Source organism: Anabas testudineus, chromosome 6 (genome assembly GCF_900324465.2).
Source record: "Anabas testudineus chromosome 6, fAnaTes1.2, whole genome shotgun sequence".
Classification (NCBI taxonomy): domain Eukaryota; kingdom Metazoa; phylum Chordata; class Actinopteri; order Anabantiformes; family Anabantidae; genus Anabas; species Anabas testudineus.
In genome coordinates, this window is record NC_046615.1 from 1,810,508 (window position 1) to 1,836,520 (window position 26,013).

The 26,013-nt window shown below is 39.1% G+C and overlaps 1 protein-coding gene across 2 annotated transcripts in view; it reads right to left on the bottom strand.

Annotated features, from left to right (window-relative positions):
• plcg2 (phospholipase C, gamma 2) overlaps positions 1–24,137 on the bottom strand; it is a 29,942-nt gene extending 5,805 nt beyond the window's left edge. The window contains exons 1-26 of one of the 2 annotated variants that reach the window (XM_026365264.2): positions 23,765–24,137; positions 16,562–16,753; positions 14,779–14,928; positions 14,059–14,152; positions 13,862–13,909; positions 13,103–13,187; positions 11,772–11,852; positions 11,638–11,681; positions 11,442–11,514; positions 10,964–11,065; positions 10,676–10,794; positions 10,114–10,199; positions 8,693–8,810; positions 8,373–8,541; positions 7,974–8,069; positions 6,887–6,973; positions 6,381–6,544; positions 5,502–5,702; positions 3,374–3,496; positions 3,111–3,291; positions 2,868–2,936; positions 2,659–2,768; positions 2,449–2,545; positions 2,277–2,349; positions 1,507–1,679; positions 1,099–1,201 (exon numbers count right to left, since the gene is read on the bottom strand). In XM_026365264.2, coding sequence (XP_026221049.1) covers positions 1,099–1,201; positions 1,507–1,679; positions 2,277–2,349; positions 2,449–2,545; positions 2,659–2,768; positions 2,868–2,936; positions 3,111–3,291; positions 3,374–3,496; positions 5,502–5,702; positions 6,381–6,544; positions 6,887–6,973; positions 7,974–8,069; positions 8,373–8,541; positions 8,693–8,810; positions 10,114–10,199; positions 10,676–10,794; positions 10,964–11,065; positions 11,442–11,514; positions 11,638–11,681; positions 11,772–11,852; positions 13,103–13,187; positions 13,862–13,909; positions 14,059–14,152; positions 14,779–14,928; positions 16,562–16,745 — 2,830 coding nt within the window. In that variant the 5' untranslated portion in view covers positions 16,746–16,753; positions 23,765–24,137. The remainder of the gene's footprint in view (positions 1–1,098; positions 1,202–1,506; positions 1,680–2,276; positions 2,350–2,448; positions 2,546–2,658; positions 2,769–2,867; positions 2,937–3,110; positions 3,292–3,373; positions 3,497–5,501; positions 5,703–6,380; positions 6,545–6,886; positions 6,974–7,973; positions 8,070–8,372; positions 8,542–8,692; positions 8,811–10,113; positions 10,200–10,675; positions 10,795–10,963; positions 11,066–11,441; positions 11,515–11,637; positions 11,682–11,771; positions 11,853–13,102; positions 13,188–13,861; positions 13,910–14,058; positions 14,153–14,778; positions 14,929–16,561; positions 16,754–23,764) is intronic. The other variant, XM_026365263.2, reaches the window with a different exon arrangement.
• Positions 24,138–26,013: the final 1,876 nt, after the last annotated feature.

A 26,013-nucleotide genomic window follows, 5' to 3' on the forward strand; every position in this document is an offset into this window, starting at 1 on the left:
CCCTGATGATCCATCACTCTGGAACAGGGGAAAATCTGGACTCATCAGACCACATGACCTTCTTCCATTGGGCAGTTTTACCCAGTTTTAGTAGTTTCAACAATTTTCTTAGATGTTTTCTTTACTTGATTCATACCAATAACTTGACCCTTCAGAGACAGATTAACATCCATAACATCCATAACATAACATTTCCACGACCACAGGATGTGTCTTCTGACATGGTTGTTTAAGAAATGAGAAGCTAATCACTGCATCAGTTAGAGTTAAATAACTTGCTGAAATATAATCATCCATGCAGTGATTATCCAATGGGAGACTCTTGCATATTTTGCTTAGTTAAATCCAGGTGGTGACTTTTTTTTTTTTGGATGGGAAGTGCATATACTAAAGCTTTCCTAGTAGCAAGTCCAGAGTGTTACAATATTAACTTTAATTTGCATTTAACATTTTTTAAGTGAGGCTCTTCCTTCTAACCAGTAAGAGAATTTTAGTTTGTCCTTGTTTAGTAAGTTTTGTTCATTTAATTTAGTTTGTTTTAATTTCAAAACAACAAACACTTGAAGTATCAAGCGTAGCAGAGTGTAGCAGAGCAGGGACAGGCGGGACTGGGTGGTGCAGAGCCTCATGCTAGCACTAGCTTCAGTTCCATATCGGTCCCTTAAATGTTAATATTTGTACTTTTTCCAGGTGCAGAATATTGCTTAATTATTAGATATTCACATATGAGTTGTGCTTATTTGATTCTAATGTTTGATTCTAACTAACTAATGTATACATATGTAGACTATATTTATTTTGTTGTTGTTCTAGGTTGTCTTTCCAGCTTATATTGACCTATGAACTGACTCAGATACCAAGGTAAGGCCAAGTTTATCATTGATTTCTTATTTAGAACTTTCTCTAGAACAAATGACAGAATCCATCATGATTTGTAACAAAGCTGTACTACACTGTGTGTAGTGTGTGTGTGTGTGTCTGGAGTGTTTTATTGCTGTTGATGTTGACTAGTATATTTTGTCCATTCAGGCCTTTGCCATAACCACTTTGCTTGTGTTCAGGTCTTTCTGTTCCGTATGTGCATCTGCATGTGTTTACCAAAGCGGTCCTTCTCCTTGCTGCGCGGCTGACAGTAGGCCACCAGGTCTGACATCTCCATGGCAACCTCTGCCTTCTTCTCCACTTCCTCCTTCTTTTTCATCTGACGTTGGACAGAAAAAAAAGAGAACTTCCTGTTTGCACAGTGACACTGACAGACCACTGGTGAAAGACCCTGTTGTGGTTATATAGTCAGTTTGTTTTAGTCATATATTGTGTTTATTTATTCTGACTGCCAACATGTAAAACCACAGTGTGAGTTGACGGACGCTAAAAAGACACCTGTTTAACAGATTCAAATAATTATTGCGTAGCAACACAGTTTGTCCCTTCTTAGTTCCAACTATTCAAGGCGGGGTCTTCTTCCACTATACTGTATTATCAGACTGTGTACCGTGAGACACTAACCTTTTGTTCCTTGTTGTACTGCTTGCTCATCTCTCTCTGGGTAATGTCCCAGGCCACTTGGTACCAATCAAACAGCTCCTCCACTGAGTCTGCTGCCAGGTCAAACTGCAGACTGTCCTGCTTTCTGTCCTGCAGGGTCAACACGTGGGGCTTCCCATTTTTACCATTTGTTACTAAAACAAGGAGGGAGGGAAAGATACCAAGTGAGCAATGGCCTTTTAAAACTTTGGATTTTAGAGATTAAACCGTAGGAAGTCACATTTGTGTATCTTTGTGTTTAATGAAGGAATAATCTAAGTAGCATGCAAATGCATAGTTTTGTGGGCGGTTGAATGTTGGGCACTTGTTTAAGGTAATTGCTGCCAAATGAGGTTTACTCTGTTATTACATCCAAAGGGTTGATATTTTCTCTGAAACTGACCCAAACCCTGGGGTACCACTGGGTCCTGTTGGGTTTGCATAGGGTTCAGAAATATTCAAAGTCAACTGTATTGGGTAGGGGTTGGGTTCAGACATGAAATACAGGTTGGGTTTGGCCACCACATTCTGTGCTTCGATGGGGTTTTGGACAGAAAATATGGTCTGATCCATATCGTAATGTTTAATGGGTGTGCAACTGCAGAATAGCAGACTATTTGAGGGTTTCTTGCAAATGTATTGTATTGTTAAAACAGTGTAGTGAGGCTGGGTAAAACCTGCTGCATGTCTACGCTGAATGAGAGGTTTGCAAAAACCAAACATGTACAGACACTATAATAATTTGTACTCACAGTTTTGAATGTTGCACTTGGAGATGTCGACAATACCCTTACATAGTTCACCTAGTGGGTTGTCTTCAATGTCCTGTATCAATACACATTCACAAGTACACAGAGATTATTTTCGTTCAGTCCTAGTGCTGACTGATACTAAGTTAAACTGTTACCAAACCCTAATCTTTACCTGTCCTTTGGTGTCTGCTTGAGTGCTGTTCGACACTTCTTCTACATAATTAGCAGGAAAGAAGAGCTGTAACTTTCCACCATGGTCACCTTTCCACCTGTAGTGAGTAGAATGTGTTCAGTGACAACAATCGCTTTGTTATTTATGTGTTTTGTGTTGGAGTATGAGCTGACTAAATACTGCAAAACCTCAGAATCAGTCATAACCCACCATCCACTGTTCTCCTTTGTTACGTTGTGTATCAAAGCTCCTTTGGCGAAGCTGAGCTCGTCCGGTCTTGTAGCCTGGTAGTTGTACAAAGCCCTAACTGTACTTTGAGGCTAAAGTCGACAAAACAAAATCACAAATGTCTTTATCAATGACAACTGAACGAGTTAACACACAACCAGAGCTGACAGATTAAAGAGGTTTATACACACCAGAGATGCCTCGAGCTCGTTGGGTTCCACATATGTCTTCACCTCGTACAACGAGGCGCAGTCTTTCTCCTGTGGAGTACAATCCACTGTTACGTAGCAGTCATGGCAGAGGACTGTAGAAGCATATACTGAATTGATATTGACTATGCAGAGGTCTTCATTTTTCTTTTCAGTTAATAGAACTTCCTTACAAGGATTTTTAACATTTCATCTGGTCTGAGTATGTCTCCTACAGTAACTCACTGTGCTGAAGCGGTCAACCAGCTCCGGGGTGACAGGGTAACGTAGCTTGATCTTGCGATACAATGGCTTCTTCCTGAAATAGTTGACCAGCTCCACCAGGCTCTCAAACTCTGTAGTGGTGCCCAGCAGGTACATGTTGCCCTCCTTCTGTATCCGGCAGTGTTTCACCTTACCATCTCCTCTGAAAGATGGAAAACTCCATTACTACAGGAAAAACAAACTAATCGGGCAAAGGCATGTGAAGATGTTAAGCGTGGCTGCACCTGAAGGTGATGGCGAAGGAGTCTGGTTCTCCTTCTCGCTGTCGGATGAGGAAAGCTCCATCTCTGGGAATCCTCAGAAGGTAGTCCTCAGCCTGACCTCTGCTCAGGTTACTGTAGAACCACCTGCACAACACACACAATAACTGTAACAAGAGAGGTGTAAAAGAGGTGTTTTTTCCTTTAATGTGAAAAAGAATCTATTTAAATTGATTCATAATAATCTGAAAAAAGTGAGAGGGGATTACATATGTGGGTGTATGTGTGAAAGTGAGCACAACAATAGAAACCTTAAGTCTGTGGTTCATACTAAGTCAGTGGGACACAGATGACACAGGTGACTCATAAAGCTTTAACAAGCTAACAGATCAAAGACTAAGCTGGAGTAGATTCACAGATGAGATTCAATGCAATATTAGTATGAAAATCATTAAAAGTTTTAAAACACCCACTGTGTCCTATACAGAGACAGAAATGAAATGAAATGTGATGTTGAGCCTAGCTTAGCACATACACGAAGGAAAAAGGAGAAAAACTGTTTACTACTGTATCTCCCAACTTTATAAATGAAACATAATTAAAAGCTAAATCAAACTTCCAGTGACATACAAAACAGAGCAGGCTTTTCTGGACCAGAAAAGGTCACAAATCCAGCAACAATTGCAGTATATGGAACAACTTCTGCTGGACACACTGTGTCTTTGACACAGTGTGTTAAAACTACACAGCAAGAAACATTTTAACACAGCGGATGGAAAAAACAAAACAAAAAAAGAACACAACCAGGGCTTGAAATGACTGTTTTTGCTCACCAGCCACTGTGGCTAGTGGTTTTCCAAACATAGGAGCCACTCGGCATTTTCTCTGGCAGCAGTTTTGTTGATGGGAAATTCAATGTTATATAATTAAAGTTAAATATGATTTGCTAGCATTTACTTGATCTAGATTTACAACTCCTCTGAAGTTAAGACTACATAACATGTCAACTCTACAAGTCATTTTCAAATATTCAGCCTGTGATATTTATTTAAAATATGCATTCTATTTATAAAGAATAAAAAAAGAAAGAAAAAATGAAGATGGGAGTTTGGCCATTCTGAGAACACATTTTCGTGTTCATGCGTAAAATAGTAACTTCCTTCTGTAAATTTAGAGTCATTGCATTAGAGAGGTTGTGACTTCCTCCCCATAGAAATGAGAAGAAGGAATTATCTCTGCGTTGTTTCAATCTACGCATATGAGTTTTCCTTAACTCACTTGGCATTTAGCATGCTGAATGACCAGCGGACCAGTACAGGCACGGAGTGCATCTCACACACACACACACACACACACACACACACCGGCATAAACGCGCTTGTGTGTGCTGCACACAGTCACACAGTATGCCACATATCAATTTATCTGTCTGAATAACACAACTGTTACAGTGCGTAATGATGGTCTCTGCTCTGCCGCCATCGGTTTGGCTGTGTGAGTTCTTCACTGTGCACATCCACTCACAAGGTGATGATCCCAGCAGCACAAGCATCTGCATATAGTGTTGTGGTATCACATGTATGATTGGTAGCCTTTCAGTTTTACACTTTTCTGTTTCTCACCCACTGTATTTAAATGTTCTTTGCTATATACTTCTACCAGACTGTGAAAGGCTAAAAGCCGTGACATTGTTCATTAGACACATTGTAAATGTTGTGTGGAGTTGTGAGCTTTCACTCAAAATCCTCATCATTTCAGCTTCCAAATGAATGGTACTGTAACAGATGTTCATTTCTCTTAGAGCATGGACATCAAACAGCCAGGAACGTGTTTATTATTGACACTGACTAGGTTATTTTGCCTGTGAATAATACACTACATGTAGGTAGGAGAGAGTGTCAACATTTTGGAAGACACTGCTTTCACTTTTGGCAAACACTGCTAAATATTGTGCTATTGTTTTGTATGATATTGCATCATAATCATAAAACTCTTTTGCCTGATGGTAAAACCAACAATCTGTTTTTTTACTCTATTGATTTTTCTGTTCATCTCATTTTATTAGGAGTCACAGGTTTATTCAAGAGGCAGACCTCAGACCGGACTATAACACGAAAAGCCACAGACTCATAGTGTTTCATTAAGGACAAACCCTTCTTTTAGATGTGGGTTGGGCTGTGGTACAGCGTCAGTGAGGCGCAGGTCAAAGTCTTGGCAGCGCAGTGGGTTTTCTCTGTAGTGCTGGATCAGGGCGAACACGCTGGAAAAGTGTAGGTTAGGTGTCAGGTAGAAGTAAGTGTGTCCTCCCTCTGAACCAGAGCGAATACGGCAATGCTGGACTCTCCCACTGCGCCTGAAACGCGTGCAGAAGATACAAAGTAAATTACATAATTTAAAAATGTTTCTTCTCTATTTACTTGCTAATTAAAAATTACTTCATTGATTCCCTAGGGGAAGATGACGGCACTACTACGAGACTTTAGTGTCCTGTCCTAGGATACTTTCACATGAGGAACCAGGAGACAAACCACTGACCCTGGGCTTCATAGACAATTGCTCTGTCAGCTGAACTACTGATGCCCTAATCTTGTTTTGATCTTGGTGATTATTTTTATTTGAAAAAACTACAGACAGCAAGAAGTTACACATGCCGTCCCCCCGACAGTGTAGTCAAACCTATAACTTATCAAGATGGTCAAAAATGGTTTCTCAATGGGATACCACAATAGCTTTACCATAACTGAATGAGGAGATAGAAGGAAACGTTGTAACTGTTCACATTTTTAGCTCACAAAAACGTATAGAAGTTGCATCATATTACATTGCTTCATAATTGTATAAATCTTTTGCCTGATGTTGATGAAAAAAACAATTTTTCAATGCAGTGATTCTTCTGTGGTTAATCTCATTTAAAGAGGAGGCATAGGCTCAGCACAGCCTTTGTAAGAGGCAGACCCCAAACAGGACTATCACACGAAAAACATTTACTTTATGGTGTTTGGCCACAAGATCAAGAAACAGGAAGTTATACCAGAAGGAGAGGGTAAAATCTGTGACATAGGTGTCACTTTGTCGGACCAAGAAGGTGCCGTCCGGTGCCCCAGTCTCTGCGCAGTAATCTTGGATTAACCTCTCGGCCATCAGCCTGCCCTCGGTCATACGACCGTGAAACCACGGCTCTGAACAGTGCAGTTCCTGGAACAGACAAAGAGATGAAAACTGGTTATAACCCATATATGTTTTAATACATGGATAATATCTATTCATTTTCCTTCACTATATATGATTCAGTTGATCACTTCTTGTAAAAACAACCACTAGCCGAAGTTTGTCTCTCCCCATTCACTAAAATCCAAATTAGTTATAGCATAAAATTATTTCAGTTAGGAAGTTGTGTGCTTTTAATATCTTACTAAACAAAACAGTTGTGGATGTGTCATAATTGATGAAGACCTACTTAAAGTTGACCAACTCTGACTCTGTATTGAAAACAACACCATAAACCTTTGCTGGCGAAGTTTCCTTTCACTCTTTTACCTTCCGAGAATCTTCTTCCTGCTCTTCCCCCTCCTCTGCATAGTACAGCTTGTCATCACGGATCACACAGTAGTGCTTGTTCCACCGCTGAGGAAGAGAAGTGGAAATTTACATATTTAACTTGACATGTAAAACCATGCTGCTCATACAGAGGGCTTTTCAAACTTCCATTTTAACTTAAGTTTAAATATTTAGTATTTCTGTATGTCAAGAAAGCAACATGTTAAGTTTTATGTTTCATAATTCCTCATTAATCATGTTGTTTCTTTCAGTGATGACTCCCCTCAGACAGAACTACTGCGGCTGCTCTACTGCTACAGCCACAGCCACAATTGTGCTCATAGCTTTACAACAAATGACTGCTTTAAACAGCTGCATACGGATGAACACCAGCAATTCTGGTTGGACTGAAGCAGGTCCTCTTGTGCCCAGCACAGTGCAGGTCTTAAGATGGCAGGATGAGTAATAGATGAGCTTTATATCTCCAAAGTGCAGTTACTGGCCAACCTGTGCAATGCTTTTCCTGCTTGTTGTTGTTCTTGTTCTGTTGTTTCCTGCTGTTTTTTCTCTCTCTTCTTTCCACTCACCCCAACCAGTCGAGGCAGATGGCCGCCCACCCTGAGCCTGGCTCTGCTGGAGGTTTCTACCGTTTAAAGAGGGTTTTCCCTCTTCACTGTCACCTAATGCTTGCTCAAGTAGGATTGTTGGGTTTTCTCATAATTCTGTATACAATTATATTATATATTTTAAACCTAAAAAGTATGATATGACTTTTGTTGGTATTTGGCACTATAGGAATAAAACTGAACTGTATCAATTAATAGCTGTTGAATTGGAAGGAATGCAGTAGAAATAGTAGAAGTAGTGGTAGAAGTAGTAGTTCACCACTCTAACAGTCCAATATATATAAATTTTAGCTGCGTATTGATTGTGCACACTGCAACAGTTCAGATTTCCATGATAATTTAAATATTTGACAGGACCAGACAAACATTTTTTAACATTATATTAGGCAATAAATGCTGTCTAATGTCTCATCTTGGTGTTAATGGAGGAGCAGGTGCCCATTCATGTCCTCTGAAAGTACCTGGTCCACAGGGTCCCAGATCTCCAGGTCCCCTTGTTTCTGCCCCTTCCTCAGGTCTCTAATGCTTCCTCCTCCCTCCACACTGAGCTTCTTGTGCTGCATAGGGATAAGAGGGAGAACACAATTATTAGCAATAACGCAAACACAGTCTTGTCTCACTATATATGAGACATAATAACATACATGAGGCTAATTGTATTACCTATCCAATTACCCTAACCTTTACAACTAAATGCTTAACCCTTAAACAGAACTTAACTCTACCCTTAAACCTAAAACCTAGTCTGCCCAAAATGCTCTTTGAACTTCTTAGGACAAGCTAAAAAGAAGAATAGTATACGGCAAAATTTGTCCACACAAGGAAATAAGGACGTGCACACACACGCACACGCGACATACTTTAAGTATGATCTTGCCCTTCAGCTGGGTGGGGGAGGGGAGCTGCTCAGCCATCTGCTCCACAGGTTCAGTCAGCAGTTTATTTCCGAACACGTCTTTGAAGATGCGAGCCATCTGACGCTGCTGCTCTATGGGACAATGCTCCTCTATTGACAGGATCACTGGGTACCTGAGAGAGACGAGCATGAAAAACAACCATAACAGCGAGTGGAAGTGATGTCACCTCACACAGTGAATATGCATATTTAACCCTTATCCTAAACAGCAAAGGCGTAACATGAGCTCATACACACAAAAGCATTAGGTTTAGAGACCCTTACTCTGAGGTGACAAAAGCATGATCATTTATGGCTTTGACCACATCCTCAAACTTGATCTTGGTTGTTCTTGTCCAACCGTGGTAGATGACTGGCTCCCCGGGCCCCTCCCAGCAGTCCACTAGATGGATTCAGTAACACAAAAACCACACATATTGTTTAGTCAGATCAAGTCAAGTGAAATTCTCTGGTAGGCCCACACCGAAACTCCTCTTAAGGGAGTTTTTCCTCTCCACTGTCGCCTACTGCTTCTCAAGATGGGTTGTTGGATTTTCTATTTAATTCTATATACATTATACGTTATATTTTGTAAGGTCTTAAACCTTACACTCTAGAGTGCTTTGACATTACTTTTGTTTTGATTTGGAACTAGATAAATAAAATTGAAATAACTATTTGGCATTTTTACAGATACAGATGTATGTATATTGGAATTCAGCTAACAAATATATTAAAAACTGTTAAAAAAAAAAAGGCAACAATCCTATTTTGTAAGTAAATTATTACTGGAATTGATGCCAGTTGGAAAAATGTTGATAATGCCTCATATGTTAAGCATTTAAAAGAATCAGTAATATTCTTTAGATGTACTGTCCCTGCATGAAGCTGATATTGCACTGAGAAACAAATTATAATTTGAATATTGCACAAAGTAATAATGCAACATGAAGTTCAGAGAAAGGGACTCAGTTTGCATTGTCTAGTTAGGTATTGTAATAATCCAGGCCCAGGATGCATTGAGTCTGTGATTACAGAGCAGCTACAGAATGCAACTCACAAGCTGTGTTGTCATTATGAGGTTCCCACCTGACATCCACTTAGAACTGAAGCCCAGCTGTGGACCAACCGTTGCCCTATGACCTCTGTTGACATGTGCACTTGGTGTAATACAACATTTTTCTACCACATCGTATCACTTCAACTTGACTCAACTCTGCAGTACTTGCTTCACTTTTAGTAACAGGTACTTCATTTCCCTAAAATAGCACTACGTCAGTTTGGCTAGTTAGGTTGTCATAGCCGCCTGAAACTGCTGTGAAACTGCACACAAACACAGGAACAATGGAAATGCTGTTCTTGTTTCTGGGCGTGCGGCTGTTTGTTTGTTGTTTCAGAAGAGACTGAAGGTAGCGAGATGCTGAGAAAATCAGGAGAGTTTGGGAAATACAGTTCAGAGAGTAAGAAGGCTGTGGTTGCTGTGGTAACTCTCTGACCAATCAGTCAATTTTACATCATATTTTCATGCCACCTCAGCTCACTTGACACCTAGAGATGATACCAAGCTGGTACCATGTAGTAGAAAAGCATTAACATATAATACCTAATTGGATCATGTGTTAGCCCTCACTACTTTTTATATTAGGTATGATGACTCAACTGCTACATGTAAAATATCTATGATGACAAAGCTGTTGTGTACTGACATTCCACACAGCGGCATCCCAGACGCAGACAGCGCACATAAGCCTCTGTGGACGACTCGCTCTGAAGCTGATCACCTGTCAGATAGCTGTGGAACAAGACACAAAACAGATGTCTAGTTTTATTTCACAACCTCTGTACCTCTGGTGAAGACATTATGTTTCTGACCCTGTTTGCTTGGTGGTTAATGACTTTCCAATAAATAACTGGCTAATGGTCTACACAGGAGATTAATTACACAAAATAACTAAAACATTCTTTGGGTTGCCAAATGTCAATTACCAAACAACAAAAACAACAACACAAAAACACTAGAGGAGAGGAAAATATATTACAGTATGACAACCCACAAGCTGTTTAGAGTGACAAGTCATCTACAGCAGCATTATTGTAGAGGCACTTTCTGAAAATATATTAACAAATAAAAGCAACATTTTAATGGTATTATTATTTAATGACTGCTAATGAGACACTAACATTTAAATTCTGAGTTGAATGATGAGCACACACATTAGCCAGTGGATGATGAGCGTGACTGACAAAACAATAGATAGTCATACTGACGTGTTGTGTGAGGAGCTGATCCAGTAATGGGACAGTGGATTGTTCATGTCCAGGTTGCGGATCTCTGTGAATCTTTCATCCCACACAGAGTTTTCCTTGGAAAACAGAAAACTGAGGAACTAGAAAAGCAGAAAGAATTTGAAATGAACAAGAAATCTGCAATATGTTCATAATTATAACACACAACTCTAGCCTGGGTCGATGAACTACTAATAAATATACTAATAATATACTTTTGCATATGCCACTTCAGTAATACAGCATACATGCAGGCACAGAGCAGAATACCTCGCTGACAGTGAACTCAGGATCATTGGTTTTTCTCATGGTGTCGTCAATGAAGGTGGTCATCACTTCTCTGACCTGATTCAAATCATTGGCCCAGGATTCCTAGGGGATTAAGGGACAAAGAAAAAGAGTGAGAGAAAGATACTTAAGCAGCTGTTAGACCGGCAAATTAACAAATAATCAAGAGTAATTGAATAAAATAGTTGGTTGTTGTCTTGAAAATACAGAGTCCTGTTGGATTCCAGCATATTTAAAAAAGAGCCAAGAGCAAAGATTTCACTGAAACATGGTTTTAGAAAACTTGTAAAGAAAACCTTTAATTATAAAAATAATAACTAACCAAATGATATGCAAATGACTAGGAAAGCGGTAATAAATGTTATAATGACATGCACACAAAGTCAGACATGCAAAGTTATAATAAAACTGCTCTTGTCTGGAGAACGTTGGAGTGATCATTTAGTGAAGCTTATTGTACCTGTTGCTGGTAGATGAGGAATCTTTGAAAGTCATGGAGCAAAACTGCTGAGGCATCTGGTTTATCTGTGTTACTGTGTAATGGAAACGCAAACGCACAGTGAAACCTTGCTGAAAAACTACAACCTACTTTTTTATTTTTGCCAGAATTTCTTAAGATTAAGTGTTTAATGAAGAATAACAGGAAGCGGACTCACCCGAGAATGAAAGCACAGGACTCCTTTTTGAATTCATCAAGGATCTAATAATAGTAATATAATATAATAACGTGAATTAAAAAAATATGAACAATAGTTACAGTATATATCTTAAGTTGCCAATTTAGACATACCTCATTCTGTTCAAACATTATAAGGTTGTACAATTTATGAAACTGCTCGAAGTCAAGGCGGTCTTTCTTTGCTCCTACTTCCTGTGAAAACACAATTTAAAAGTGTTGATTGAAGAGCACCTGCAGAAAATTGGAACATGTATTTCCAAATGAGGTCACATCTAATCAGTCACCGTTAACATTTGGTATGACAGAAACCACATACTCTCGGGTCCATAATTATTTGGACAGTGACACAGATTTTTGCATTCCATATGCCACAACCAATGATTTGAAAACATGATTTGAAAATATTTGGCCTTGAACTAACATAATCATAAATTAAACATTTGGGTACATTTATATGACTCTACGGTGCATTTATACACCACCCACGGAGTATGTTAGAAATGCACTTCCTCCTTTTTTCCTATGTTGCTGTTTAGTCTGATCCTCTCCCAGAATGGTCCTTTCAGAGTCCTTTACCTTCCTGATGTCAGGAAGAATTCACATGCTCGGTCCGATCTCCGCCTCGACTAGTTACAGTGCTGCTGTGAATTGTTCTGAAAAGACTTCAACACCCAAATACAAACTATCAAAGATGTCACCTGGACTTTGAGTGGGGAGATTCAGCCTGAGAGGCTGTGAGGGAGTCAGCAGACATGTGTTATTCAAATTTCACCCAGATCATCATCTAAAATAAAGCTCTCCAATTCAAATTCAGCAGTCTCACAATATTTCCACCCTGTGTGAAGCTTCTTATGTTCTGTTATTAAGAAGATTCAGCTGGAGACATGTGTTTAGCTGGAGACCCTCAAAGGACGAAGGAAGAATGCGGGTGCTCAGTCCTCAAACCAATGAGGACTGTCATTCTGTAAGTTTTATTTCCCTTTATTTATTTATTACAGCACCATTGTCATTTACTGTGGCTGAAGCATCATGAGCGGCAACCTTGACAGCCTTCCATTGTGAAGGGGACAATAAAAGTATATCAAGTTGTTCAAAAGGGATAATGTCAGGGTGGCTGACATTGCTTGAAGCTCATTGGAAGCAGAGTGATGCAGCAGGACAATAACTAACGCCTATACAATAACACACACGAGGCCGTTGTACAGCCAGGCATCTGTAAGAAAAAATGTCTGTAATTTTCATGCAGTTGATTCAATATTTTCAACCAAACCCTTAGATCAAAAGTCTACAGTCTACATCTTAATTATTATAATTGAAATGCAGAAACTAAATCATGGCAACTGTGTCACTCTCCAAATATACACATACCTGACTGTAATTACGTTGTAGAAGTAACTACACGCAATAATGATAAGGACATGGCGTATGCAGAAGTTGGGTACCTGGACTTTATCTTTGAGGACACGTGAGTTGGGGGCCTTGTAGTTGATCAAAGGAAGCAGAGCCTTCAACTCCTTCATGGATATGCTGGTAAAGGACACAAAACAGCTCTCATTATGCATCCTCCTGGCTGTATCCTGTTATACTGTTATTTTTCATTAATTGTAATATATTTAATATATGACAGGTTCTTTGTTCAGGTGTATGTAGGTGCAAAGCAAGCTTTTGTCAGTTTACATGCAATTTTCCTCTGTGCCAGTCTGTTTTTCTAAAGCTATGCCTGCTTTTGCAATTTTCCTTGCACAAAATAGATTTTTTGCCACCGAAGGGTGCAGAGCAACTTGATGCTCGTTTTGGTCCAAAACTGCATTTTCACACATTTTGGAAGTTCCCTTTGATCATAGAGATAAACCTTCTGTCTGTCCAGGACCTCAGTCTCTCTCCCTCACTTGCTGCTTTTTAAGGAGATTAGAGGAACTGGTGTGGTTAGCCATTACTGAGTTCCGCCCTGACTCCATCTGCTCACAAAGCAGCACCTGGTTCAAGGAAATAGGGCTCTTTTTGTAAAATATTCAGAAAAATCCTACTGCGACGCGTTCCTACATGTTTTTTCTCACACACTGGAGGTTTGATTTGACAGAATCCTATTATGGCCTATTAGGATTTACATATCATATAATACCAGTCATAGAACCCAATTTATCATTTACACACAAAGGTAGCATGACTGAGTAATTTGTTTATATTGAGATATACAGTACCTGTTTGTTTTGGTCTGATTGATTGAATACATCTGCTTCCTCAGCCAGCTGAAAGGAGAACAACACAGGGTGATCAGTTATTGGACTGGAGTCTTTATGCCTAAGAATTCTAGGAATATGTGTGTGTGTATGTATGTGTGTGTGTGTGTGTGTGTGTGTGTGTGTGTGTGTGTGTGTGTGTGTGTGTGTGTTTCTACCTCTCTATAAGAACAGGAGTTGGAGCAATCAGTGTCTCCTGTCTCAACAGTTCCAACCCTATCAGCCATTTCTGAGCCTCATCCACAGAATCGGCTGGAGAATGAGGAAAACAGACGATATTACGGTAATATACAGTCATTTGTCACTGGGAGATAATGTATCTGCTAGCTAAAACATAATAATCAGATGGGCTTTTTGAGCTTTTTACTCCTTTTTTTCACATAAGGAGAAGTTTTCAACATTTCCAGAAACTTCCTGGAACACAAGGTACATTATACAGAAAATGTGAATATACTGTAATCTATACTTGATCAAAACACTTGATGCTAGAGATGCAGGTGTATGTCCTGTTACACATCTATGCTGCTTCTAGTCTGAATCAAACCTAACATTAATCTGTTAGTTTCCTCAGTGTCAAATTGTTTTAGAGTTTTATCTTCTGTCCTGGAATATGGAGCATTAAAAGCATAGTTAAAGATAGAACTTAGTTAGCCTCTGTGTCAGCAAGACAACTGTGGAGATCAAGTGATCTTAGATCAAGTGATCAAGTCAGATGAAAATGGTAAATTATTCTTTCTTTTTAAGGAAATATGTCACTTTGACAAATATTGAAAACATAAGGCCTAAAAACAACTGCAATTATATAATGATTAAAATCAATTAGAAATCTAATTCGGATTTTACACTAGGCTGGAAACACACTTAAATGTAGACTTCACCTCCCACACTGAGGGTGTTCAGAACAAACTGAGATCCATAGAAGATTGTGAAACAGGTATTCTCGTCGTGTTTGTCCTTGCCGTCTTTAAAACGTTCAAAGTCCTTGGAGTTCCTCCCTGCACGAATTTCTCTGATCTCAAACAGGTCCACTGAAACAAAGCACAAATATATCTAGGAATTAGTATTTTTCTAGTCATTATCAGCATCATCTCTTGGGAGGACATCATTTCAACTGTAGTCACCACAGCAAAACAGCACACTTGTTTTTCAGTTTCACACATTTTCAGCTCACAATGTCACTTTGCTGTTAGATGAGGACATGGTTAGATTTACACTTGAACACACTGCAATAAAGCAAGTCAACATATTCAAAGACTGACTAAATATCAACATATTTTCAGTATAACTGCTGTCATGATAGAATTTAATGGAGAAAAAAATGTTCCCTAGGCATATCTACGACTAAAGGGTTAAGAACTGGAGAATGGCAGCCGGTAAATGCATTACATAAACAGAAAGGTGTTTATAGCAAGCAGATCATAGTTTCATTGTTTTAAATTTTCTATAAACAACTTAGCATGCTGTTGCAAAATGGCATTATAGAATAGCACATCAAATGGCCTCAAACTGTGTGATTCAAATGTCGACATCATTAGTATGCCAGTGATGATTCAGATACAAAAAAGCAGAGCTGAGAATCAGGTTTGTGACCAGCTAAGAAATGTGGGGAAGGAAATGACAAGAGCAGCTTTTCTCTCCTCCCTTTCATCTGAAGAAAACATACCTGTGTTGTTGAAGGCAGTCAGCAGCCAACAGGATTAATATAAAAGTAAAAATGCACTTTAACAGAGATGAGTCAAAACGTGACTAACAAGGTCTGCAGGAGGCATCTGTGTGTGTGAGACAGCTTACAAGTCAGGTAAAATCAGCACCCCTCTCTAAACTCAAAATTCATAAAATATTAGTTTTCAAAATCCCATTAAAATACACTTAACTGGTAAAATGTAGCTATTAAAGCCAAGCATTTAAATGATGTAGTATTTCTACTGTAGCCAGTAGAGATACTACATCTTATTGCACTTGCACAACAAGTTCAACATTCAGCCATTTCCATTTTATTTCATAACTAACGTGTTATGGCAAATGACACAAAACAGCGTACCCATTCTTTTGAATGTGCAGCTTGTACTAACCACTGATCAGATTTTCTGCAGTTGTAATCTTCATTTGTTGCTGAACACTAAAACGCCACTTTAAGAGCTGGTTTTCCCCAGTCACACAAAATTCCCACTATGACCTAATGGTATGCAGATAATTTCTTTTTTCAATTATGCCCTATTGGAACAGCACCATCCTCTTGCTGTATACTATGGCAGGTTATGAACAGTTATCCGTGAACTACTGTAAACATTGTTCAGAGTTCATTGTTGTTTTAAGGCTTTTTCTTTGACAAAAGTTTGGTTTCGCATTTAGAAAAAACCCAGTGAACTGGCCAGACTGAAACCTGGCTGTTTCACTAGCTCCCAGCTTGCAAACACCTGTTCACCTCAAACTTTGGGCCTCTGACTATGTGTAACATGGGCACCCAACTGTGTCCTTGATACAAACAGAAACAACAAATGTTTTGCAAATAATGTAAAGAGCACTGCATAGAAACTGCATCAGACAGCTGACAAAAATGATGCAGGATATTCCACTCAACTAATACTAATATATTGTTGCTGTGTTTAAAAAACATAGAAGATGCTGATAATGCTAATTTTTCTTTATGAATCTACTCACAGACACCATCAGTTCTGTCAGCGGTGCGTGTCCAAGCCACCTGCCGGGTCTCCATTATGACTTGGACAGTGAGTCGTTCTGCCTTTTGTCGAAATAGCGTCATGACCACGCCCATCTCCAGGTCCCGTTTGATCAGAATCTTCTTGTACTCCGTCATCTCGCCCTGCTGCCCCGAACGAGCCATCTCTACAGCTGACACAGGACCGAAAGAAAACAGATGTTCATCCACTGGCAACTAACAATTGCTGCCACTGTAAAAGAGTAAGACTAGGAACTCCAGAAGTCCATGTTCAGCTCAAGACTTTTGAGTTTTGAGACTTTTAAAAAGAAAGCCTGTTTTACAGATTGGTGCTATGACCACGGGTGGGTTTTATGAATCAGTAATTTCTCAGAAATTCTGACTCATTTTGATCTTCTTAAAGCACATATAATTTTAGAAATTGGATTTTAAATAGTTTTTTACTTACAGTTATATGTAAAATAAACAGGTTTCTGGTCCGTCGTTGTGTAACCTACAATACCCCTTGAAGTTTGGTGTAACTTACGGATGTCTATGCAGATATTCCATTAAGAAAAGCTGCTTCCAGTTACAATAGTCATTGGCAAAATTAAGAATATCTACACTGTATTTCTGATCAATCTGATGCTTATCTTTTAAACTTTAGGACATTTCTAACTAACCCCAAATTTTTAAACAGCACGCAATGTATACTGTTACATGCTAAACCATGCTACTGTATTAAGCAATTAACGAACTACTGAGGACAAACTGGGCTCAAGAGCGTTCCACAACAGAGAGCTCCAGGCTCAAGCTGGAGTATCTTGCATGTAGATTTTGTTTGAAACAGCACATATAAGTAATTTAAGTCAATACTGGTCATTCATATATAGTATTTTGTTGTCCGAAGAATTTTAGGTTCACCATGAATAACATTCACAAGTGGTCAAGATCTGCAAGAAAGTAGGAAACTCTTCTCTGTCCTGTTACTGCCTCAAGGTATCAAACTCTGTTCCTCTGATCTAACACCGAAGCCCACTGTTAACAACCATGAACTCACCTTTTTGCATTTAATCCTGCTAGTGGTTGTTGCAAAAACTGCCAAAGACTTTTGGCACCTTACACCAAAGGAAGTTTGTGTAACCCATGTACTGTATGTGTTATACAAATCTTTACATTAGTTCAGAGAAATTGCAACATTACTGGAAATCTGCCAATGATGGCAATACGTGAATCATGAGGCATGAGACGGCAAAATAAGACATAGGGCCTAAAGTGCAAAGACGGATAGTGTAAAAAAATATATAAACATACAAAAAGCTGATATTTAACACACCTATATACATAAATATATATAAAAAAACAGTCAGCAAAAAACACAAAAGCTTTAGACCACAAAGCTTCGAAGCTCAAAGCCACAAAAGTCCAGTAATAAAAATATAGTGTAATGAGTAATGTATTCGCCTACTTCCTTTAAAGAAGTCAACTGATCTTATGTTGTCATCTCCTGTCATTTTAACTCGAAAAAGCAATGTGGTCAGTTGAGTCAGGATGACAGAATTTGTTTGATCCAAATTGTGACAATTTCTCATATTTACCTAAAATAGACTGCCTAGAATGTGTATATCTGAGGCAGTCTTATGCTTATTTCTTCCCCTAATAATGCTTGCCAAGAATTAAATGACTCTTATTTTAGCATTGTTGCTACCTTAGGCTCAGCCGGGGGCTCAGAGGGCCATATACTGTACATAGGTCTGACTTTTTTACTGGTTATTTTCCTGATAAGTGAACGAATTAATATCTAGTTATCTGTAAAATGTCCAAGGTAAGATTGCAAGGTTTTACTGTCACAACTTATAAAGATGAATTGTTCTGACTGTGTTTTAACTTGTAATGATGACAAAAACAAGTGAAATTCTGAGAGTTCACTCATTAAGTTAAGTTCAGTTGGTAAAGAAAACAAACTAGAGTAGTAGTGTAGCATCACATACACAACCCACAGGTATTGGCTGTTATAAGATATCATATCTCTAAATCAGCACCCAACAGGTTTGTGAGGCTTCAAGGATACAAACACCTGTTCTAGTGAGCAATATCAGAATAATAACAAAAACAGTCCATTCAGATTTATCAAAGGATTAACAGGTTTCCAGACCAGACACACACTGAGCCACATGATGATCTATCAACCTCCCTTCAGTGGAACAGGCTCCATAGGAAGATGACCAACAGATTGCGTATGGTCTAAAAGAACATCACTAGTACTCACTTCCCAATTAACCTCTTACTCATATCAAATCAATAACTTAAATGTATCACCTTTCTAAATGTTATTTTAGTAAATAGATCAAGAAACGTATAGAAAATAAAGTGTGTCAGATTTAGCAGGCTATTCAGTTAAATCAAGAAAGAAATCAGACATACTGACCAATATCAGGGAGAAAAATACTCAATAAGAACATCTCTAGTTTGTAGTGTGCTCCAAAAACACTACATCCTATACATCTCAACATTGCTTTTATTAGCCACTTCCTGCAAAAATGCTGCTGTGTACTGGCATTTTTGTGTGTCCTCTCTCTGTCACGTACAACAGCAGTATAAATATCACATTCAAATGGCAGAGCTCAGATGCCTATCTTATTGTGCTGATATCAGCCCTCTGCATTAGTTTGTCAGTGGCTGACCTTATTGTCATTATAATCACATATTCTGTATGTCGACAGTTTATTTACTCACACAGTACATATATATGCTGTATCTTCATGATTTAGTTGCAAACATCATGAAGATAATTGTCTAGTGATTTTTTTGTTTTCAAGTTAGGTAGAACTCAAGTGGGCAACAAAGATCTGGAATATGAGTGTATAAGATAAAAACTATAATTACCACCTGATGGTTGTATGTCTTCATCAACCAGTCAAGTTGGTGTTTATGCGCATGTTTGTCCAGTTTCTATTCAAATTAGTTAATCTATGAGTTTTTGTACCAGTTGTAATGAAATTCTCTCTGGCCGTTCCTGATATATTGCATTGATGAGGATTGGTGAAACAAGAATCTGATGAACATGAAGTGACTGCGACATTAACCTTTGGCAACCAAAATGTAAACAGATCATCACGGAGTCACAAATTGTACAGCTATGGCAAATTTGAGAAAAAAATAACTTCAAGTGTTCTTAACATATCACATTCACTAGTATGGGCCACAATTAGATTAGTCAAGTCATGTACCTCAGCACATTTTTTAAGGTGCTCGTACCTCATTTCTTTACTCCATTACATTTCAGTGGCAGATACATTTCTTTCTACTCAACTACATTTATCTGACAATTTGAGTTACTTTGCATATTCAGATTCTTAATACAAAAGACTATTCAGCTAATAAATGTCAGGTGTTGACCCTATTGTCTTATTATTACGGATTACCCCGTTACATGAAGTGCTTAAAATCTGCTCCACCTTTACTAGTTGCAACATTAGTGATATTTATACATAAATGCATCATTAATTGTAATACAGTGATAGGGAAGATAAAGTATATTGTTCTGAATCCATGTATCATCTGTTCATTTGTTTCTCAATTTAAAACAAAAAATCTAAAATCAATCAAAAATGAAAAAACAGATAAGAAGTGCTCATATTCCATTTGAATTTTTTCATTGGGAATTAGTGACATAGTGCCAAAAAGTGACACTGAGTGGCGTCCGCGGGACCGTGCACAGCCTGTTAAAAGATGTATCTCCCAGTTTATCTGCGACCACAGTTGCAGAATATGTCAGCAGCAACAATTCAATAGAGTTAAAAGCATTTCATTTGACAGGTTTCTTTAATAGTAGCTACTCTGTCAGTTTATACTTGTACATAAAGATATAAATTGATTTCATTTTTTAAACTAAGACTCAGCCCTTTACACTTTTTGCAGTTCATCCACCTCTGGTAATTGGAAAGGGGTATTCGACCTGGTATGCCACAATAACTAATATTTAACTTGCAAATGACCCATAAGATATAAAAACAAAGTAGCACCGCAGGAAGACGATGGTAGGAATACAGTAAATGTCAACAAAAGATAGAGGCAAACAGAAAGCCTCAAACACAAGTAACACCAAAATCTATTTACTCTATTTACTCAGTCTTCATATTTACATGGGACAGAAAAGAAATGTGCGTATATATAAGAGTTCAATGTAATCATTTTATCAAATGATGACATGTGCACTTGAATAACACATATGAAACCACATATTTATTATGTAAATAATCTATTGTCTGCTTTCACCAACACTAAAAGGAAACTTCAGTGCTAATGTCACAAAGTTAATGATTCACTGACATTACTACACAATTATTTTTCTGTTTTTCCTGCTAAAACTTTACCCTTGTAAAGGGATTGTCCCCTGTTGGGAGCAGGGCAGCTTTATTTTAGACTAACAAATTTCCTCCTACTGATGAAGCAGAAATGAACACTAATAACACTGTGTGAGAGCAGCCATGCCACTGCTGTATTAAGTAACCTGCTTCAGATAAACCTGCAAAGGCTACTGTATGAAACCAGGATGTAATAATCCACTGAGCTGTATTTTGTACAACAAAGGAGTAGCTATGTATACACAGGCACCTGAAAACTGTTAACAACGAATTTCAAGAGAACTTCATTTGTTTTGCAAGCAGCTCTGCCTGTTGAATAGCACCATAACCACAACTGCAATGACTGCATGAGATTAAAAAACTATTTCCACACAGAATTTAGAATCAACGTAACAAAAAGACCAGAAGAAGTGGTTAAATGGCAACATGGATCATTTTTGCATGACAAACCAAATGTTTGTTAAACCACAGGTCACTATGTCAGTGTGGTTTTAGATTAAAGTAAAAACAAACATAGTGTCAACACGAGTCTAAATAATAATGTAATAACCAACATTATATACATAATATAGCTATATTCATTCAAGTAAAACATCTCCAGACCAAAGACAAGGACAGAAAATCCAGCAAATACAACACATGCAATAGATCAAAACACATTTTCTATTCCCATCAACCCTGAATAAAATGATTGTGTTTCATGTCTAATAAATATCACAGCAAATATCTCCTCAGCCCTGTTTCGCCCCAATCTTTGGCGTCTTTCTGGTTTTACAGCACATTGAGTGGCAGAACTGGTAAAGAACATAACACAGTTAATTTGTTAATTTGTGGTCATTCTGTTAACACAAATACACTCAAAAAGGTCTTTTTGCTTGAGACAATAGGATGTTGATGAGATCAAACCAAAAGGTCCTTGTACCTAAGTGACCATGTAAGTTGTCAGATTACCACACCTTCATCATCAAACTGTGAAGGTTTGGATGGGTTTTAAGAAACAAACTTAGTTAGGTTTAGCTAAAAGATCATGGTTTGGCTTAAAATTCTTTAATGACATGACAACAAATAAACATTTGAGGTTAAACAAAATTTCACACTGGAATTAAATGCTGACCCCCCCAGTGGATAATGCTACCTCGACCTCTAACGCAAAAGTTCACGCTCCAGTGAGCATTTTTAACACAACATCATCAAAGTCTGCCAAAATGGAAATGTTGCCAATTGTCCCAACCATATTCTGTATGTCCAGTGTATGGTCCCAGTATTCAGCTGTTTGCTCTGTCTAAGGTCTAATCCAAGACCTTCATGGATTAATCAAACTCAATGTTTGACCCCTTCTAAAACTATCATGTCTGCTGAAAATGATTTGCAACTAAACCAGACCTGTGAACTTGTATCATCTTAATGTTGTTGTTTATTGTATTAAGGAAAAGTGGGGTGGATGGAGCGCGTATAACGTGTTTGAGTCCAGAGTCCTGTGTGACATTGGGTTTGATAGCTAGTAAGGGGATTGTTTGAAATAATAATAAGAATAATGATAATAATTGGTTGCAATTACATTCCAGTAAAAAAGTCATCACAGTTGCAGTTTAGTTGGACAGAAATGTTATTTTCAGGAGACAAGGTTGTCTTGATGATCTATAATAGACCTTTTCACAGCAGACATTTTGACATGATGGCAGGAAAGCACAGGTGTCACTGACAACACTGACAATGGCTGCATTTATTCAGGTGGGCCGTGTCAATGACCCTTAAAGGAACCCAGCCTTTGTTAACCTGGGCTTTGTCTGCTATGACAAATCAAAGTGTCCACTGTGGAAAAGGGTGGACTGCTGGAAAGAAAAGGGCTATTTAAACCGTGGAGCTCCAGGCCATGAGGACCATCACTGCTCACTTACAGAGTGAGATCTGACTCTCCCACCAGGTCCTAGAAGACATGACAGAACTAAACCAACACGTTTCCGGCTCAGTCGTGACGAAGCCGAACTTTCTTTCCTCTGGATCATCAGGGCTGTGTGTCGGACAGCTGGACAGTGGAGGCCTGCTGTACGAAATGCGTTAGACTGCGCTGAGGTCGCTCATGTGTAACTGTGCATGGTTCAACGTTTCGTCGTTTTCTCCTCTTCATCTGCCTGGATCGCTTAAATGAACAACATGAGAGCAGACAGCTGTTCTGACAGCACTGTCAGCCTCCCAGCCTGAAGTCTGATCCATGGGATTGAATATCCTGCTTAATAAAGACACACTAAGGTGCCCGGAGCTGTAGCCGACTAACAACTGACGACTAAATATGACTGATCTCATGACTGAATTTGACTAAATGAACAGTATTAACACTTGTTCTGTGTTTCAAAACCTTCTGCAGACCAACCAGTCTGAACAAAGACCCAGCATTAGGACAGAACAGTCTTTCTATCTGATCGAACTGAGCTAATGTCATGAATTACATCAGCAAATGTGAAGATCTATTAAAAATGAAGCAGAATGGCGAAAACTAAAATCCAGTGGCTTCATAACAGAGCACTGGGGTTCAGGAGGAGTTCGGCTTCATATTTTATTCTGATAAGCCACTTTTCAGTCAGTCCAGAGAACAGCCATCACCAGCCTACACACACTACAGGCTGGGTAACACTGGAGCGGTACCCGCCGCCAGCAGCAGGTGGACCCGGGCGGCACCGCGCCAAGAGCCGCATCCAGCCGCTCGGTCATCTGCAGCCCCGCAGATACGCTGCTAGCAAAAAAGCGGATTTCCCCTCAGCTTACTTCACTTTGCTGAAGCACGGCCACTTTATCTTCGTATGTTTTTTTTTAATTAAAGAAATAAAGTAAGAGGCTCACCTTCCAAGTAACACGGATCCGTTCCAGTCTACTAAGCAGCCACTTGTTTTCTAGCTATCATGGTTTGAAAGTTGTCAAATTAAGCCGGAGCGGATGTAGAGTGTTGACAAAAAGGCCAGACGCAAAACGGTCAGTTCCTCTCTCTCTGTACAAGGAAGTAAAAGTTAACTTGCATTATAGGCACAGACGACTAGTTTTTTTTTTTTTTTTTCGGGGACGGAAGCAAGGACGGTATCTATGCAAACTACTGTCGAGCAGGCAGTGGCATCGGGCGGAAGGGTACGAGAGAGTCCGCTGTGAGCTGTCAGGATGTGAGCACTAACACTGTCCGATGTTAACATGTGCGCTGAGCGACGTCTCCAAACTTCTCCAAACTTCTCCAAACGTCTCCAAACTTCTCCAAACTTCTCCAAACTTCTCCAAACTCCAGCTGTCATCGATCGTTAACCGGTGCGTGAGGAAACGTTCCCACATGTGCGCAGCTGGAGGGCGCAGACCCAGACCGGGCTTCACGCACCATCAATTAACAAGTGGTGGTTCTCAACGCGTGGAGCGAGGACTCCCGGTGGTCCTAAGCGAACACAGTCAATTCCCTTGAAATAAATAAGTAGATTTTACTATTATCTGTTATTAGTGGTACAAGGAGTGGACAATTCAGCACTACCATGGGTAGAAGTACTTTAATATACTTTAATATTTATCTGTTACATTTAAATATTTAAATAGTTTTTGAAGGACAACATTTTTTAAAAGACAACTTTTGTAATTAGGCTACTGCTGGTGTAAAGTAGCTATAGCATGTTTGATTGATGTTTTTATTTTATTCTGGGGCTGTATTGATCGATTAGTTAAAACTGTTCAAATACATGTTATAATGCCTCTCTGGCCTTGTGTCTTTACATTGCCTATCTACACTCAGCACACTCGACACTAGCCATTATCAGATTACAATGAGAGATGATGCTCCCAAACCTACTAATCAAGCAGGAATTGTTGAAATTCTCTCATTGGTTTGAAGGATGTGTCTCACTCAAAAACGTTTACGAGTGAATATCCAACACTTTCTCACCCCACAGAGTCAAATAATAACACGTCCCACCCACGCACTGTTTGCTGTCACTCCTTGATGCCAGGGCAATGACAAGAATCTGTCAGACCTCTAATCAAAACTGTTTTGGGGTAAAAACATGGTTTGATTGACATTACAGAGGGTTAGAGTTAGGCACAGAAACGTCAGTGTTAGGGTTAAGTTAAAAAATCAAATAAGTACTTCACAATCTTGTTACAATACACAATGTTACACTGTGAATTCTAAACAGTCAACATTACCTAAAACAAGCTTATGTAAAGATTTTACTTTACATAATTCATTAAATCACATTTATTAAATCAGGCTAAGTTGGAAGTAATGTGACATTTGTAGCAACTTGGAATTTCTAAGTTATGTTTACTTGATCAGCAGTCAACTTTATTTGTCTTAACCAAGCTACTGTTACTTATCATTATTAGGTGCTTCAAAAATGACTTTCCATTTCATTCACACTGCCTCGTTTGCCACTCTGACCGAGGACACTGCATCCCCTCCTCCTCCTCTCAAACCATCCTACCACCTGCTCTCTAGATCCCATCCCCATCCTCACCTTCAAACAACTGCACCCACAATAATCCCAGCCATTATACAAATCATCAACACATCTCACAACAGGCACCTTTTCTACTTAATCTAAGCAGGCCCAGATTACACCACTCCTTAAGAAACCTACTCTTGAACTATCCCATGTGGAGAATTACAGACCTGTCTCTTTTCTCTCATTCCTGGCCAAGACCTTTGAACGATCAGTCTTCAATCAACTCACTGACTTCCTTTCTAGGAACGACCTTCTGGATGTCAACCAGTCCGGCTTTAAGAGTGGCCACTCCACAGAAACAGCAATCCTGAGGGTCGTTGAATTCCTGTACACTGCAAAAGCTGCAGCTCAGTCTTCCATCTTAATCTTACTTGATCTATCTGCAGACTTTGATATAGTCAACCACCAGATCCTCCTGTCTGCACTTTGATTTGGGCATCACTGGTACAGCGCTGGCCTGGCTTCAGTCTTACTTGTCTGGGCATATTATGTTGGCAGGGGCAGGTTTCTCCCTGTAACTGCTTCTCCACTGTGGTGCTGCAGGGCTAAGTTCTTGGTCCTCTACTTCTGTATTACATCCCTAGGTTCCATCAACCAGTTGCATGGCTTTTCCTATTATTG